The 13,809-nt window shown below is 44.0% G+C and overlaps 1 protein-coding gene across 21 annotated transcripts in view; it reads left to right on the top strand.

Annotated features, from left to right (window-relative positions):
• The window catches only part of TLCD4 (TLC domain containing 4), a 101,357-nt gene that overhangs the window by 49,371 nt on the left and 38,177 nt on the right, over positions 1–13,809 (top strand). For 20 of the 21 annotated variants that reach the window (XR_011390564.1, XR_011390561.1, XM_051856241.2 and 17 more), the window contains one exon: positions 6,508–6,673. Coding sequence is in view for 19 of the 21 variants with exons in the window: in XM_051856241.2 (XP_051712201.2) it covers positions 6,519–6,673 (155 nt within the window). In the remaining 2 variants the exon portion in view is untranslated. Of the gene's footprint in view, positions 1–3,095; positions 3,156–6,507; positions 6,674–13,809 lie in introns of all 21 variants that reach the window. The other variant, XM_051856240.2, reaches the window with a different exon arrangement.

The raw sequence follows: 13,809 nt of genomic DNA, 5'->3' as shown, positions 1-13,809 counted from the left end.
AATTGTTTGTTTAGATACCAAATTAAGTTCAGTTCTAGATCCAGAATCTTCCTTTGAGAAAGCTCTGAAGGTGACCAGTGTCCACCCTTCTACAGACCAAGCCTCCTTATTGTCTTTGTTTTTTAAGATTTATTTATTTATTTGAAAGTCAGAGTTACACAGAGAGAGGAGAGGCAGAGAGAGAGTTCTTCCATCCAATGGTTCACTCCTCAATTGGCTGCAACGGCCAGAGCTGCACGGATCTGAAGACAGGAGCAAGGAGCTTCCTCCGGGTCTCCCACGTGGGTGCAGGGGCCCAAGCACTTGGACCATCCTCTACTGCTTTCCCAGGCCATAGCAGAGAGCTGGATTGGAAATGGAGCAGCTGGGTCTAGAACCGGTGCCCATATGGGATGACGGCGCTTCAGGCCAGGGTGTTAACCCACTGTGCCACAGTGCTGGCCCCACTTACTGTCTTTTTAAGCTTTTCTGTGGTGGATGTTTGGACACTTCTGAATTGCTGCAAGGTTCTTCTTTAAAGTAAACTGAACTTTCCCTTCATGCTATCACCATAATTTTTGTCCACCTGTGCCATTTTGAGTAATGGCAGAGTAAGTTCCTTCCTTCCTCCATTTTTTTCCGCATGATAGTTCTTCAGATATTTCAAGAATGCTCTTAAGTTTTTTCTAAGAAATCTTGTTCCCAAACTGACATTAATCAACCCTTTAACTCTTCATGATATGATAGTTTCCAAAAATCATCATCTTGCTACGCTAAAGGTTCTCTGATATGGGATAAATTCAAGTACAATGGGACTGATAATTTATCTTGACCCAAAGGTTTATTTCCACCCTATCTGATTATAAATGAGCCTGAGATTTTTTTCTTCATTATACATTTGTGTGTTATTGATTTATGTCACTTTTAATGTGAAAGTCTGTGTGTGTGTGTGTGTGTGTGTGATGCTAAGTCCTGTACTTTGCAATTACCTTTTAAAATCTTATTCTTATCCTATGTGTTATTATTTTGCCTTCGTGATTGGAATTCATTATTTCAGCTAATAAAGATAATTTTGAAATCTTTTTTTAAAAAGATTTTTATTTATTTGAGAGGTAGAGTTACAGACAATGAGAGGGAGAGACAGAGAGGAAGGTCTTCCTTCCACTGGTTCACTCCCCAAATGGCCGCAACGGCTAGAGCTGCGCTGATCTGAAGCCAGGAGCCAGGAGATTCTTCCAGGTCTCCCATGTGGGTGCAGAGGCCCAAGCACTTGGGCCATCTTCTACTGCTTTCCCAGGCCATAGCAGAGAGCTGGATGGGAAGTAGAGCAGCCGGGACTAGAACTGCCGCCCATATGGGATGCCGGCACCGCAGGTGGAAGATTAACTTCCTGTGCCACGGTGCCGGCCCCTTGAAATCTTGAATTCAATATATTAACTGTTTTTCCCAGTGTTGTGTTAAATGCAGATTAATTAAACATGGAAATACTTACTGAAATATGAACAAGAAGAGAAAAGCTTACAAAAACCCAAGAGACAGGTCTCATGTTGACTTGGGTCATGGGTCTGCTTCTCGTTTTTCATCTAGCACTGGGTTTACCTAGTTTTTGTTATCCAGCCACACCTGACTGTGTTACTCCAAGGTTCAAGCCTTTGCTGGGGTCAGGTTGTCCTTCATGTGGTATTCTCTTAATCTCCCAGGATTTTCCAGCCAGGTGTTCGTGGGAGTGAGGGGAAAGGAAGGTGTCAAGGATCAGGAACTGCTCTAGGTTGGAAGATGGGGAAATGTTGAGCATGGCAGTGTTGGTCACTGGGACAGACAGCCACGGAGAAAGGACTTATTTGGGGTTGAGTTCAGCTTGGGCCAAGCACAGCCTACCAGAGCCAAGATGCCCACGCAGAACCATCCAGAAGTTGCTGCTCTTCTAGACTGGTGCACCAGGGGAGGGGGCTGGTGTGGCACACAACATGAGCAGTGTTGAAGGTGTAGAGTGCAGAGAAGGTGTGGGGGGTGGGGCAGGTGGTAAACAGTGTCAAGTTGAGGGAGTTCATGCCTGATGGCCTTAATTTCCTTGGTGAAATAAAATAAACCTCATCTATTATAAGACAGTTACAGCTGGTGATCTGAGGGTAGGGACTACTTGGGCTCAAAGTAGGAAGTAGGAAAGGGAAGGGAAAAGGAATGCTAAGAAGGAGTGGGGTGTCCTTCTTGGCTCTCTGCTTCCTTGCTGCCCTTAAAGGCAGACACACAAACCTTTCTGCCCTCTCTTTAGGGGTTTTTCCTCCTAAACACTGCAGCACAATTCTTGCTTGCAAGTGACTTCAGACTGTGGAGGAATGGGGCTATGTGCATGGATAAGTGGTGTTGATGACATCAACATATTCCCTAAGGAACCCCTGTTTATAAAGGGATAAAGAACAGGGGAAATGATAGCACTCATCTTGAGGGGAAGGTGTAGATATTTCTAAATTTGCCTGATAGAACGGAGTCTTTGGGCCTTTAGCCTCAAAGGGTCTTGTTGGGGTTTTAATGGAAGAGGTAGCTTCTTTATTCACCTTGAAAACCTCTGGATGGCTCCTGATTGTTGCTATGTTGTCTCTGCTGGGTGATTAGCCCTGGAAAAGCAGGAACGTCCCCTTAGCACCCTGACCTTCCCATTCTATATGGCGATGACGGCTTTCTTTGCTTCTCTTACTGTAAGGGTTTCTCCCATTTTGCGTGTGAGCACCAGCACAGTGCCTGGCATAGTGGCAGGCAAGTGACAGATGTTGGATAAACCCTGGTGCAGTGAATACTGCATCCGCCCTGGCTGAGCCATTTCCAGGGCCCTGTCTCCGTGAGTCCAGCTGGAAGGGATGGGCTTTCATAGCTGATGGTTGAGAGGTGCACTTGAGAGCTTTTTGTTTTCTTCCTACTAAGAAACCAAGTTCAACTACCATTTGTGTAAATCATGTTGGAGGAAGAGTATAGACATCGCTGAATTCAGCAGGTGTCTGGATGAGCTTCTTTGGGGCCCACAATTCCTGTGAATTAAGATGGACTAATTATATTGTAGAGTTCATGTCTAGACACTCGGAAATTGCCCCAGAAATATTCAGCTGCTTGTTCTTTTCTAGGACAGCCAGCTTCCCAGCCTTCTGCCAGCTACTAGCCACGTGTATGCAGGGGTGTATGAAGTAGGTCTAATGGTTTCCCACTTTTACTGTGTATCCCAGTACTTAATCATCCCCAAACTCGCAAGGGCTTTTATCAGTGTTAGCAATGAGCACCATTTGGTTTTACCCATTGTTACCATTTTCTGGCCTGAGTCAAGCACGTGAAGTGAACTGGGGCAATTGCTTCCTACCAGAAGGCTTGATTTGCTGGGGAAATTTCTAAAAAATCTGTAGCTCAGGTCCTGGATTTGGCATGACTGATTAAGCGAGCAGCTGCTTATTAAGAAGCAAAGCTGGGAGCAGAACAATTTAATTAGGTTCTGTCTGTCAAGCCTTTAATAGAAACCAAAGCTTGAATATATGGAGCTCTTTATTTAGTTTTGAATGAAACATTTTAGCAAAGGGAGACTTTCAACATCCACCCCAAAGACTAAACTGAGAACAAGCCTGTTGAAAATATAAAATATTCATCCAGCCTAACAAAGGCTTAATAAGAAACCTAGATTTGTGAGTAATAAGTTGCTTAATGGGGAACTGTTTGAGTGCTCTTTAATGTATTACTTAAATGAACAGTGTCAAATGGATGATGTTGTATGACATAAATAAGTTTTATGACACTTTTTCAACAAACATTCAGGGCAGAATTGCTCATTGTAGATGCTGAGTTTTAACCGAAGTCTGTGAGCCACCATGCCCGTCCACTGCTCTGGGCCAGCGGGGAGCATCCTCACGCTCTGAGAGCCAGCTGTGCTCACACTTAGGATTGGGTTCTCGCTGCTTTCTGATCCCTCCCTCCATTTTCTTCAATTATCTGTCCACCTGGCCTTCACAGCTCTAGTTGCTGTCATCTTAGAAAAAACATCTTCTCCTTTACATCTCACATAGCAATCTATAATGTTTAATTTATGTCCCAAACTGACTTGTATGTAGTATTTGATTAATATTAAACCTAAAGGACGCCATTTAAACTTTTTTAATACCCAATAAACACATGTTGATTTTTTTTAAAAAAGGAGATGAGCAATAAGGTTAATGGAGTCTCTCACAGACAAGAATTGTAATATCAATAATTTTACCAAGCACACACACTAGAAAAATAGAAGAATGAAGGGAGAATTCATTACAGACATGTGAGTTCTGTTGGAAGGGGCTGGCGGGAGACTGATTCTTGTTAGGATTCCCTGGTCGGGAGGGAGTGGAGTGGGGTTATTGCTGGGCAGTGGATGGCTGTTTTTTCTCAAGCAGATTGGCTTCATAGGTGACTTCGTCTCTTCCCATTAGGCAGCTGGAAATGGGTATTGATTCATTTTCTTTTCATCTGAGGATCAGCTCTGTCAAAGACAGAGCCGTAGAAAGACTCTATTTTCTGTATGTAAGCAAATGCTTTCATGTCTTTTTGTGGTTTGCATGTTCCAAAGATTTTTAGGGGCCCAAATTAAATAGAAGACATTTTTAGGTGTGTGTACATATAATTGTGCATAATTATTGTATGCATATTATTCTTTTTTTTTTTTTTTGAATGGGCAGAGTGGACAGTGAGAGAGAGAGACAGAGAGAAAGGTCTTCCTTTGCCGTTGGTTCACCCTCCAATGGCCGCCGTGACCGGCACACTGCGCTGATCCGATGGCAGGAGCCAGGTGCTTCTCCTGGTCTCCCATGGGGTGCAGGGCCTAAGTACTTGGGCCATCCTCCACTGCACTCCCTGGCCACAGCAGAGAGCTGGCCTGGAAGAGGGGAAACTGGGACAGAATCCAGCGCCCTGACCGGGACTAGAACCCGGTGTGCCGGCGCCGCAAGGCAGAGGATTAGCCTAGTGAGCCTCGGCACCGGCCAATGTATGCATATTATTCTATCTAACTGTGCATAAGACATGAAGCTCTATTATAAAAATCATTTTTTTTACTATTCTTTCTTTTCTCTCTTTTTTTTTTTTCAAATGAGATTTAGAGCCATGGAGGCGTTATGGTCCAAGGATATTGCTGACTTTTTAAAAAAAGTTAAATCCTAATTTCAGCAGTAACAGTGATAAGCTCTTTTATAACACTCTGTTATCTGTCGCTCCCCCTCTTCGTGGAGGAACGACACAGGACCCTGCGCTGTTCTTTCGTCTGCTCGGCCCTCCCCGGGTTTGCTGCTGGTTCTTCCCGGGTTGGCTACTATCCCTTCCACCTCCGTGGAAGGGCAGTTCCCCCTGGCCACATTCCCCACTTCCGCAGGGGAGCGGCACACCGCCGGCCGGCTCTTCTCGGGGGCTGCACAGGTGTTCCCTCAGGTGTTCCCCTTAGATGTTCCCTGGTGCATGCCGTCTCTCTCCTCCTTTATAGTCCTCCTCCGCCAATCCCAACTCGGCTGCCCACACGCCGAGTATGCTGCTCTCCTCCAATCAGTAGCAAGTCCTACAGTTTATTGGTTGAACTGGAGGCAGCTGTGCGGAAGCTGTTTACTTCTCTCCCAGCGCCATATTGTGGGAGAGCAGATGCATAGAATAAGTCTTAATTCCAGTAACTCAGTCCAGTCCGGGCTGCTCCCCACAGTTATCCTTCTGACATTTTTTAATTTCTTTAAAAATTTTTTAAAATTTTTATTTATTTACTTGAAAGTCAGAGTTACAGAGCGAGAGGCTGAGACAGAGAGGGAGATCTTCTTTCCTCTGGTTCACTTGCTAGATGGCTGCAACCGCCAGTGCTAGACCAGGCCAAAACCAGGAGCCTGGACCTTCTTCTAGGTCTATCATGGGGGTGGGAGGGGCTCAAGTACCTGAGCCATCTTCCACTGCTTTCCCAGGCACATTAGCAGATCGCTGAGTTGGAAGTGGAGCAGCCTGGACTTGCACTAGCACCCATATGGGATGCCAGCATTGTAGGTGGCCTTAAATGTTTTTTCTATCTCTGTACAGTTTTTATTATGTAATTTTTTGTTTTGTGATTGCAGGCAGTGTTGTGCTCTGATTTTTGGCTCAGTTAAGCAACTCTTAATAGATACAGAAACTGAGGCATGGAGAAATCAGGTGATTTGTCTTAAATATAATTAAAAATATTTTGAGAGAATACTTTCAGTTATAGTACTTAAAATTTCCCAACAGTAAATTCTAAGACTTAGATAATTTTTAATATCATGATGTTAAAAAATCTTTTAAAATTTATAACATAGAGCTCTTTAAGATAATAGGTTTCTTTTTTAAGTGCAAACATAAAATAAATGACAAACAGACATTAAAGGCACAGAAACACACATAGGGCTAAAATTTTTTTCTTTGAGTTACATTTGTGCTAAATTTAAAAAGTTACTAAAAATCCAAGTACATTATCTTTAACATGAAAAAAGCCAGGTTTGTCATGGGACAGGAATTTATGGTCATTATTTTTCTGAACAGGTTGAAGAAATATGGATACCAACCACAAGTCAACCATCAGCATTGTTTGCACCAGCTTTTTCGTCTTTCAGCTTCTTTTCCACTTTGTAAGTTACTGGTTTTCAGCAAAAGTTTCTCCAGGTTTTAACAGCCTCAGCTTTGAAAAGAAGATTGAATGGAACTCAAGGTAAAGCATATGAACACGTAATGGGCTAATTTAAGAAAAACTTGTTTTGCCGTAAAATTATTTAGAATATTTCAAAAACTCCTTCATTTGGACCTATCAAAACTCAAGGTCAGATGTTTCATTTGACGTTAGGAATCAAAGGAAAGACAAGTAGGTAGAACTCATACAAAAACGTTTGTGGACTCAAGAGGCTTCCATAGCCTTGGCAGCTTATGACAAGAGCCTCGGGTGATCACTGACGTCATAAATAAGAGTGTCAGTTAAATCAACAACAGGAGTCACTGTGCACTTGCTCCCCATGTAGGACCTCTATCCTTAACTGAGTTAATGGTAAAACTAGTCTTCAAACAGTACTTTATACTTTATGTGTCTGTGTGGCTGCAAACTGTTGAAATCTTTACTTAGTATAGAGTTTATCTTCTGTATATAAAGATAATTAAAAATGAATCTTAATGAGGAATGGGATGTGTGAGGGAGTAGGAGGTGGGACAGGAGTGGGGGTGGGAGGGTGGGTATGGGGGTAAGAACCACTATAATCTAAAAGTTGTACTATTTAATAAGTTGTACTTATTTAATAAATTTGTGTTTATTAAATAAAAGCTTTCTATAAAAAATAAATTAAAAAAAGACACTGGGAACCATCTTTCCGGGAAAACGTGGCAAGTTAAATAGACTTGAGCTGCCGGCGCCATGGCTCACTAGGCTAATCCTCCGCCTGGCGGCGCCGGCACACCAAGTTCTAGTCCCGGTTGGGGTGCTGGATTCTGTCCCAGTTTCCCCTCTTCCAGGCCAGCTCTCTGCTGTGGCCAGGGAGTGCAGTGGAGGATGGCCCAAGTGCTTGGGCCCTGCACCCCATGCGAGACCAGGAGAAGCACCTGGTTCCTGCCATCGGATCAGCGCAGTGCGCCGACCACAGCGGCCATTGGAGGGTGAACCAACGGCAAAAATGAAGACCTTTCTCTCTGTCTCTCTCTCACTGTCCACTCTGCCTGTCAAAAAAAAAAAAAAAATACTTGGACTGACTATGGAAGAGTACTATTTTGCACTGTTGTCTGAAATATTTCTGATAAAAGTATATCCTTTGGGAGTGATAAGAGAAGAAATGATCTTTTGGAGTTGGTGAGTAATTTGTGTGTAGTGTTGGCTGGCTTAACTAGACCAGGGCAGTTACATTCTACACACCCCAGGGACATGGCGCACAATCAGCAGTTTCCCATTAGGAGTCCTCCAGAATTTAGTCTTCTGTTATATAATTCCACAGTACAAATTGCTCTCTTTTTTTTTTTTTTTAAAGAAAAGATTATTTATTTATTTGAAAGTCAGAGTTACAGAGAGAGGGAACGAGAGGCAGACAGAGAGAGAGAGAGAGAGAGAGGTAGGTCTTCCATCCAATGGTTCACTCTCCAATTGACTACAGCGGCTGGAGCTGAGCCTATCTGAAGCCAGGAGCCAGGAGCTTCTTCCAGGTTTCCCGCACAGGTGCAGGGACCCAAGTACTTGGGCCATCTTCTAATGCTTTCCCAGCCATAGCAGAGAGCTGGATCGGAAGTGGAGCAGCTGGGTCTGGAACCGGCACCTGTGGGGAGCAACTGGGACTAGACTGTTATTCGAATTGAGACTTATTCTATGCATCTGCTCTCCCACAATATGGCGCTGGGAGAGGAGGAAACAGCTTCTACTCAGCTGCCTCCAGTTCAACCAATAAACAGCAGGACCTGCTCCTGATTGGAGGAGAGCAGCGTACTCGGCGTGTGGGTAGCAGAGTTGGGATTGATGGAAGAGGACTATAAAGGAGGAGAGAGACAACATGCACCAGGAACATCTATCTGAAGGAACACCTGAGCAGCCCCCGAGAGAGCCGGCCGGTGGTGTGCCGCTCCCCCGCGGAAGTGGGGAAAGTGGCAGGGGGAACCACCCTTCCACGGAGGTGGAAGGGACGGTAGCCAACCCGGAAAGAACCAGCAGCAAACCCGGGAAGGGCCGAGCAGACGAAAGAACAGCGCAGGGTCCTGTGTCGTTCCTCCATGAAGAGGGGGAGCGACAGGCACCTACTTGGGATGCTGGCACTGCAGGCAGTGGCTTTACCTGCTACACCATAGCGCCAGCCCCTACAAATTGCCTCTTTTAGCAAAAGATGAGTGGAAAAAAATTAGATCTCTATAGTTGCGTGCAGTTTGTTATCCTCACAAGGTTTCAAACACAATGTGCCTGATGACTCTGATCACTTGCTTTAGAGCACTTCATGTGCCCAAACATCACAGCAGCCATGGTCATTGTTTTTGTGGTTGTTTAGTTGAAGCTAATGCTAACTGTAGAGTACACTCTGCAAATCTCTAAAGCTGCATGCTTTTAACTGAAATCTTTTAAAAGTCAAAGAGCTCTGCCTGTGTCTTATTGAGAATAGTCATTTTTTAAAAAGATGTATTCATTTATTCACTTGTAAAGCAGAGCAACAGAGGGAGAATAACAAGGAGAGGGAGTGATAGAGAGAGAGAGATCGTGATCTTCCATCCTCTGGTTCACTCCCCAAGCAACCATAACAACAGCCAACTCTGGGCCAGATCATAGCCAGGAGCCAGGAACTTCACCCCTGTTTCCCACATGGGCCATCTTTTGCAGCTTTTCTGGACACATAAGCAGAAATTTGGATTCAAAGTGGGGCAGTCAGGACTTGCACAGGCATTCTAATGTGGGATCCAGGCATTACAAGTAGTGGCCCTGAGAATGGTCATATTTGACCTAAAACCTGCTGTCTATCTTGGAGCCAAATTATATGGCAGCATCCACTTTTATAACTCAGATTATGAACAAGTCTTTAGTTGTTTTCTTTTGTGCTGCCTGCTGCTATGTTAGGTTCACGATACTACAGTTTTTTTCATCCAAAAGGCAAGAATTATTTCTCCACATTTTCAAAAAATAAACTAGCACAAAAATATTATTCAAATGCAGTGTAAAAGAGATAGCATTATTTTTTTATTTTGGACAGGCAGAGTGGACAGTGAGAGAGAGAGAGAGAGAGAAAGGTCTTCCTTTTGCCGTTGGTTCACCCTCCAATGGCCGCCGCGGCTGGCGCACTGCGGCCGGCACACTGCGCTGATCCAATGGCAGGAGCCAGGAGCCAGGTGCTTCTCCTGGTCTCCCATGGGGTGCAGGGCCCAAGTACTTGGGCCATCCTCCACTGCACTCCCTGGCCACAGGAGAGAGCTGGCCTGGAAGAGGGGCAACCGGGACAGAATCCGGCGCCCCGACCAGGTCTAGAACCCGGTGTGCCGGCGCCGCTAGGTGGAGGATTAGCCTATTGAGCCGAGGCGCCGGCTGAGATAGCATTATTTTTAAAAACCCTTTCTAATGTGAAGATAGATGGAATGCTGAAAGCAAAGAGGGTGGGCATTATGTTCTCTGATTAAGTTTTGAGTTATTTTTATTTCCTTTTCACTTTGGTTAGGATAGGTAAAGGCATTGAATCTTAGGTAGGTGCAAGCCAGATAAAGAGTGAGATGTAAAAATAAAATGATGAAATTGAAAAATATTTCATATTATTCAGTCTTAACACTACCATTCTGTGATGCAAGAAATTGCTATCTTGGAAATTGAGTTCCTATTTGAAAAAGGAGTCTGGAATTATATAATATTTCTTTAGTTATTCAAATGGTACTTTTTCTCTTGAATGACTCGTGCTTCTGACCTCAGCTTGGTTTACACAGGACTTAAGCTGCGAGGTGGAGTGCAAAAAAGGATAAAGTTAGGCTGTTCCTGAGTGTGTGTGTGTCTTAGAATGTGGCTTCTGGCCTGGAGAAGTGCAAGTCAATACAGCACTCCACAGTTCATCTAGATCAGGAATGTCTCTGAACAATGCTTCATCTAAACCATCTAGTAGGGAAAGATCAGGAGGCTGGAAAAATACACACATGAGAGATTATAGTTAATTATAAGTGAGAAACTGCACTTGTTGCTTATTATGAAAGCATACATACAGGTATTGTGTACATTTTATAATTTAAAAATTGTAATTATATCTACTTGCTTACTAGTGGCATAGAAAGGCCTGTTGTACTGAAGTAGTACTAATTGTTAAGTCTGTTTCACAAATGTATGATTGATTAAATCAGTAACCTTAAATTGCTCTTCCGGGCCGGTGCCGCGTCTCACTAGGCTAATCCTCCGCCTAGCGGCGCCGGCACACCAGGTTCTAGTCCCAGTCGGGGCGCCGGATTCTGTACTGGTTGCCCCTCTTCCAGGCCAGCTCTCTGCTGTGGCCAGGGAGTGCAGTGGAGGATGGCCCAGGTGCTTGGGCCCTGCACCCCATGGGAGACCAGGAAAAGCACTTGGTTCCTGGCTCCTGCCATCGGATCAGTGCGGTGCGCTGGCCGCAGCGCGCTGGCCACGGCGGCCATTGGAGGGTGAACCAACAGCAAAAGGAAGACCTTTCTCTCTGTCTCTCTCTCTCACTGTCCACTCTGCCTGTCAAAAAAAAAAAAAAAAAAATTGCTCTTCCAAAAGTATCATCTCTTCATAAACACAAACATTTCTTTTTAACCCTTAATCTTTGACAAATATTGAAATATGTTTGGTAGCATTTTTCAAAAAATCTACTTATTTATTCGAAAGGTAGAATGACAGAGACAGAGAGGGAGTAGGGAAAAAGAGAGAGAGTGAGAGAACGAGATCTTCCATCCACTGGTTCACTTTCCACATGCCCACATGGCAGGGCTTGGCCAGGCTGAAATGAGGAGCCAGGAACTCCATCTGGGTTTCCCACTTGGTTGGCAGGGACTCAAATAGCTGAGCCATAATCACTGCTTCCCGGGCCACTAGGAAACTGGATTTGAAAGGACTAGCTGGGACTGGAACTGGCACTCCAACATGGAATGTGGGAGTTGCCAGTAGTGGCTTAACCTGCTGTGCCACAATGCCTGCCCCTTGGTAACATTTTCATATTTCCTTTTCGTGTTAAAGAACCTGCATTTTGCTTTGCCAGGAGTCTGATTTTTAAACAATAAACTGGGAAATTTTTACTAACAAGTGTCTGAAAGTATAGATTTTTATGCAGAGTGGTGCATGAGTATAGGATGCTTGCTTTTCCTGCTCATTGCAAAGGGAGCTGTTTACCTGGGTCAAGCAGCATCCAAGTTTTCTCTAAGTCTATGCCATTTCTATCATCTGAGGGCTTATAATGCTTCCCATTTATTATTTAACATTTCAGGAGAGGGGGAACTTGAGGCCTGAGTGTCAGGAATAAGAATTTTTTTTTCCTACAGGGAACTTTATGATTTATGACTACTAAACACTAAAACAGGTTAATGAAAGAGATTATGTTTTTTCCTTTTATAGAATTTTTGACTAGCAACAGAAATATGTGGGTCTGATTAAGATGTAGTGTTTTTCTGATATCAGGGTATTTATAATTCTAAGCTGCTATATGCTCAAATGGTATGAAATTTCCAGTTGTGTAAACCATATACTTTCAATTAATTATTCACACCTCAGAATGATCCTTTGATATTACAAAGAATTCTTTGTCAATGCCTTTCATTTACTGAGGATCTCTATGCATTTTCAATATGATTTGTTTTAGCACAAAGTATCTGTGTAGGAATATGTCACTTGTTAGGTCAAGTAGATTGGTTTTTTTATGTTACAGTGAAATTGTCTATCAAGCTTGATGTTGGTTGAAATATTTCAAATATTTTTAAAGATTTGGAGCATATCATAGAGAGAAATTTATCAAACACTAATAATTTGTAGAGAAAAAAACTGTGCTACTCCTTTTATCTTTTATTCTAATGAAGAGAAAAAGAAGACTGGAACTTGTAAGCTTCTCAATAAAGCTGTCAGAAATCTAAAATTTTGGGGTTAAAAAAACTTCATTGTGTGGATAAATATACACCATACAGTATAGTTCTCTATTTTAAATTTTATGTATTTATTTGAGAAGAGAGAGAGAGAAAGAGAGCACATGCAAGCAAGAGCACTCCCACCTGCTGGTTCACTCCCCAGATACCTGCAACAGCTGGGATTGGGTGAGGCTGAAGCTGGGAACCAGGAACTCACTCGGGGTCTTCCATGTAGGCAGCAGGAACTTAGTTGAAACCATCATAATTGCCTTCCAGTCTGTGTTAGCAGCCAGATGAGTCAGGAACCAGAGCTGAGTGTCAAACCCAGTTACCCTGACGTGGCATGAGGGTGTCTTAACAGCTAGACTGAACACCCACCTGGGTATAGTTCTTTTAGTGGCATATCATACAGGTTGAGTATTGGCCAAGGCATTACATTAGTAGGAGATATGTTCATTATGTTCATAGAAACTGGCTTTTTATCTTCTAAACCTTGTGCTTTCCATAAAAGAAAACACAACATGCATCTTGTGAACTTTCACTTTCACCAGTTGGGTGTTTCTTTCAAAAACAGAACTTCTGTATAAATTCATAGTCCTTAATTTTTCTATTTAGAAATGCTTGCTTGGCCGATGCTGTGGCTCACTAGGCTAATCCTCCTTTGGCGTCAGCACACTGGGTTCTAGTCCCGGTCGGGGCGCCGGATTCTGTCCTGGTTGCTCCTCTTCCAGTCCAGCTCTCTGCTGTGGCCCGGGAGGGCAGTGGAGGATGGCCCAAGTACTTGGGCCCTGCACCCGCGTGGGAGACCCGGAGAAGCACCTGGCTCCTGGCTTTGGATCAGCGCGGTGCGCTGGCCGCAGCGCACTAGCCTCAGGGGCCATTGTCGGGTGAACCAACGGCAAAGGAAGACCTTTCTCTCTCTCTCTCTCTCTCTCTCTCTCTCTCACTGCCCACTCTGCCTGTCAAAAAAAAAAAAAAAAAAAGAAATGCTTGCTTAAGAATGATAAAGGGGCCAGTGCTGAGGCATAGTAGATTCAACCTCCGTGTGTGGTGTCAGCATCCCAGCTACTCCACTTCCAATCCAGGACATTGCTAATGCACCTGGGAAAGCAGTGGAGGATGGTCCAGTGCTTCAGCCCTTGCACCCTCTTGGGAGACCCAGAAAAAACTCCTGGCTCTTGGCTTCAGATTGCCCTAGCTTCTGCTGTTGCAACCATTTTGGGGGGCGGGTGAACCAGCAGATGGAAGACCTCTCTGTCTGTCTCTCCTTCTCTGTAACTCTGCCTCTCAAATAAATAAATT

This window comes from Oryctolagus cuniculus, chromosome 7 (assembly GCF_964237555.1).
Source record: "Oryctolagus cuniculus chromosome 7, mOryCun1.1, whole genome shotgun sequence".
Taxonomy (NCBI): Eukaryota; Metazoa; Chordata; class Mammalia; order Lagomorpha; family Leporidae; genus Oryctolagus; species Oryctolagus cuniculus.
The sequence above is the reverse complement of the archived record's forward strand: the minus strand, read 5'-3'. Positions and strand labels throughout refer to the sequence as shown.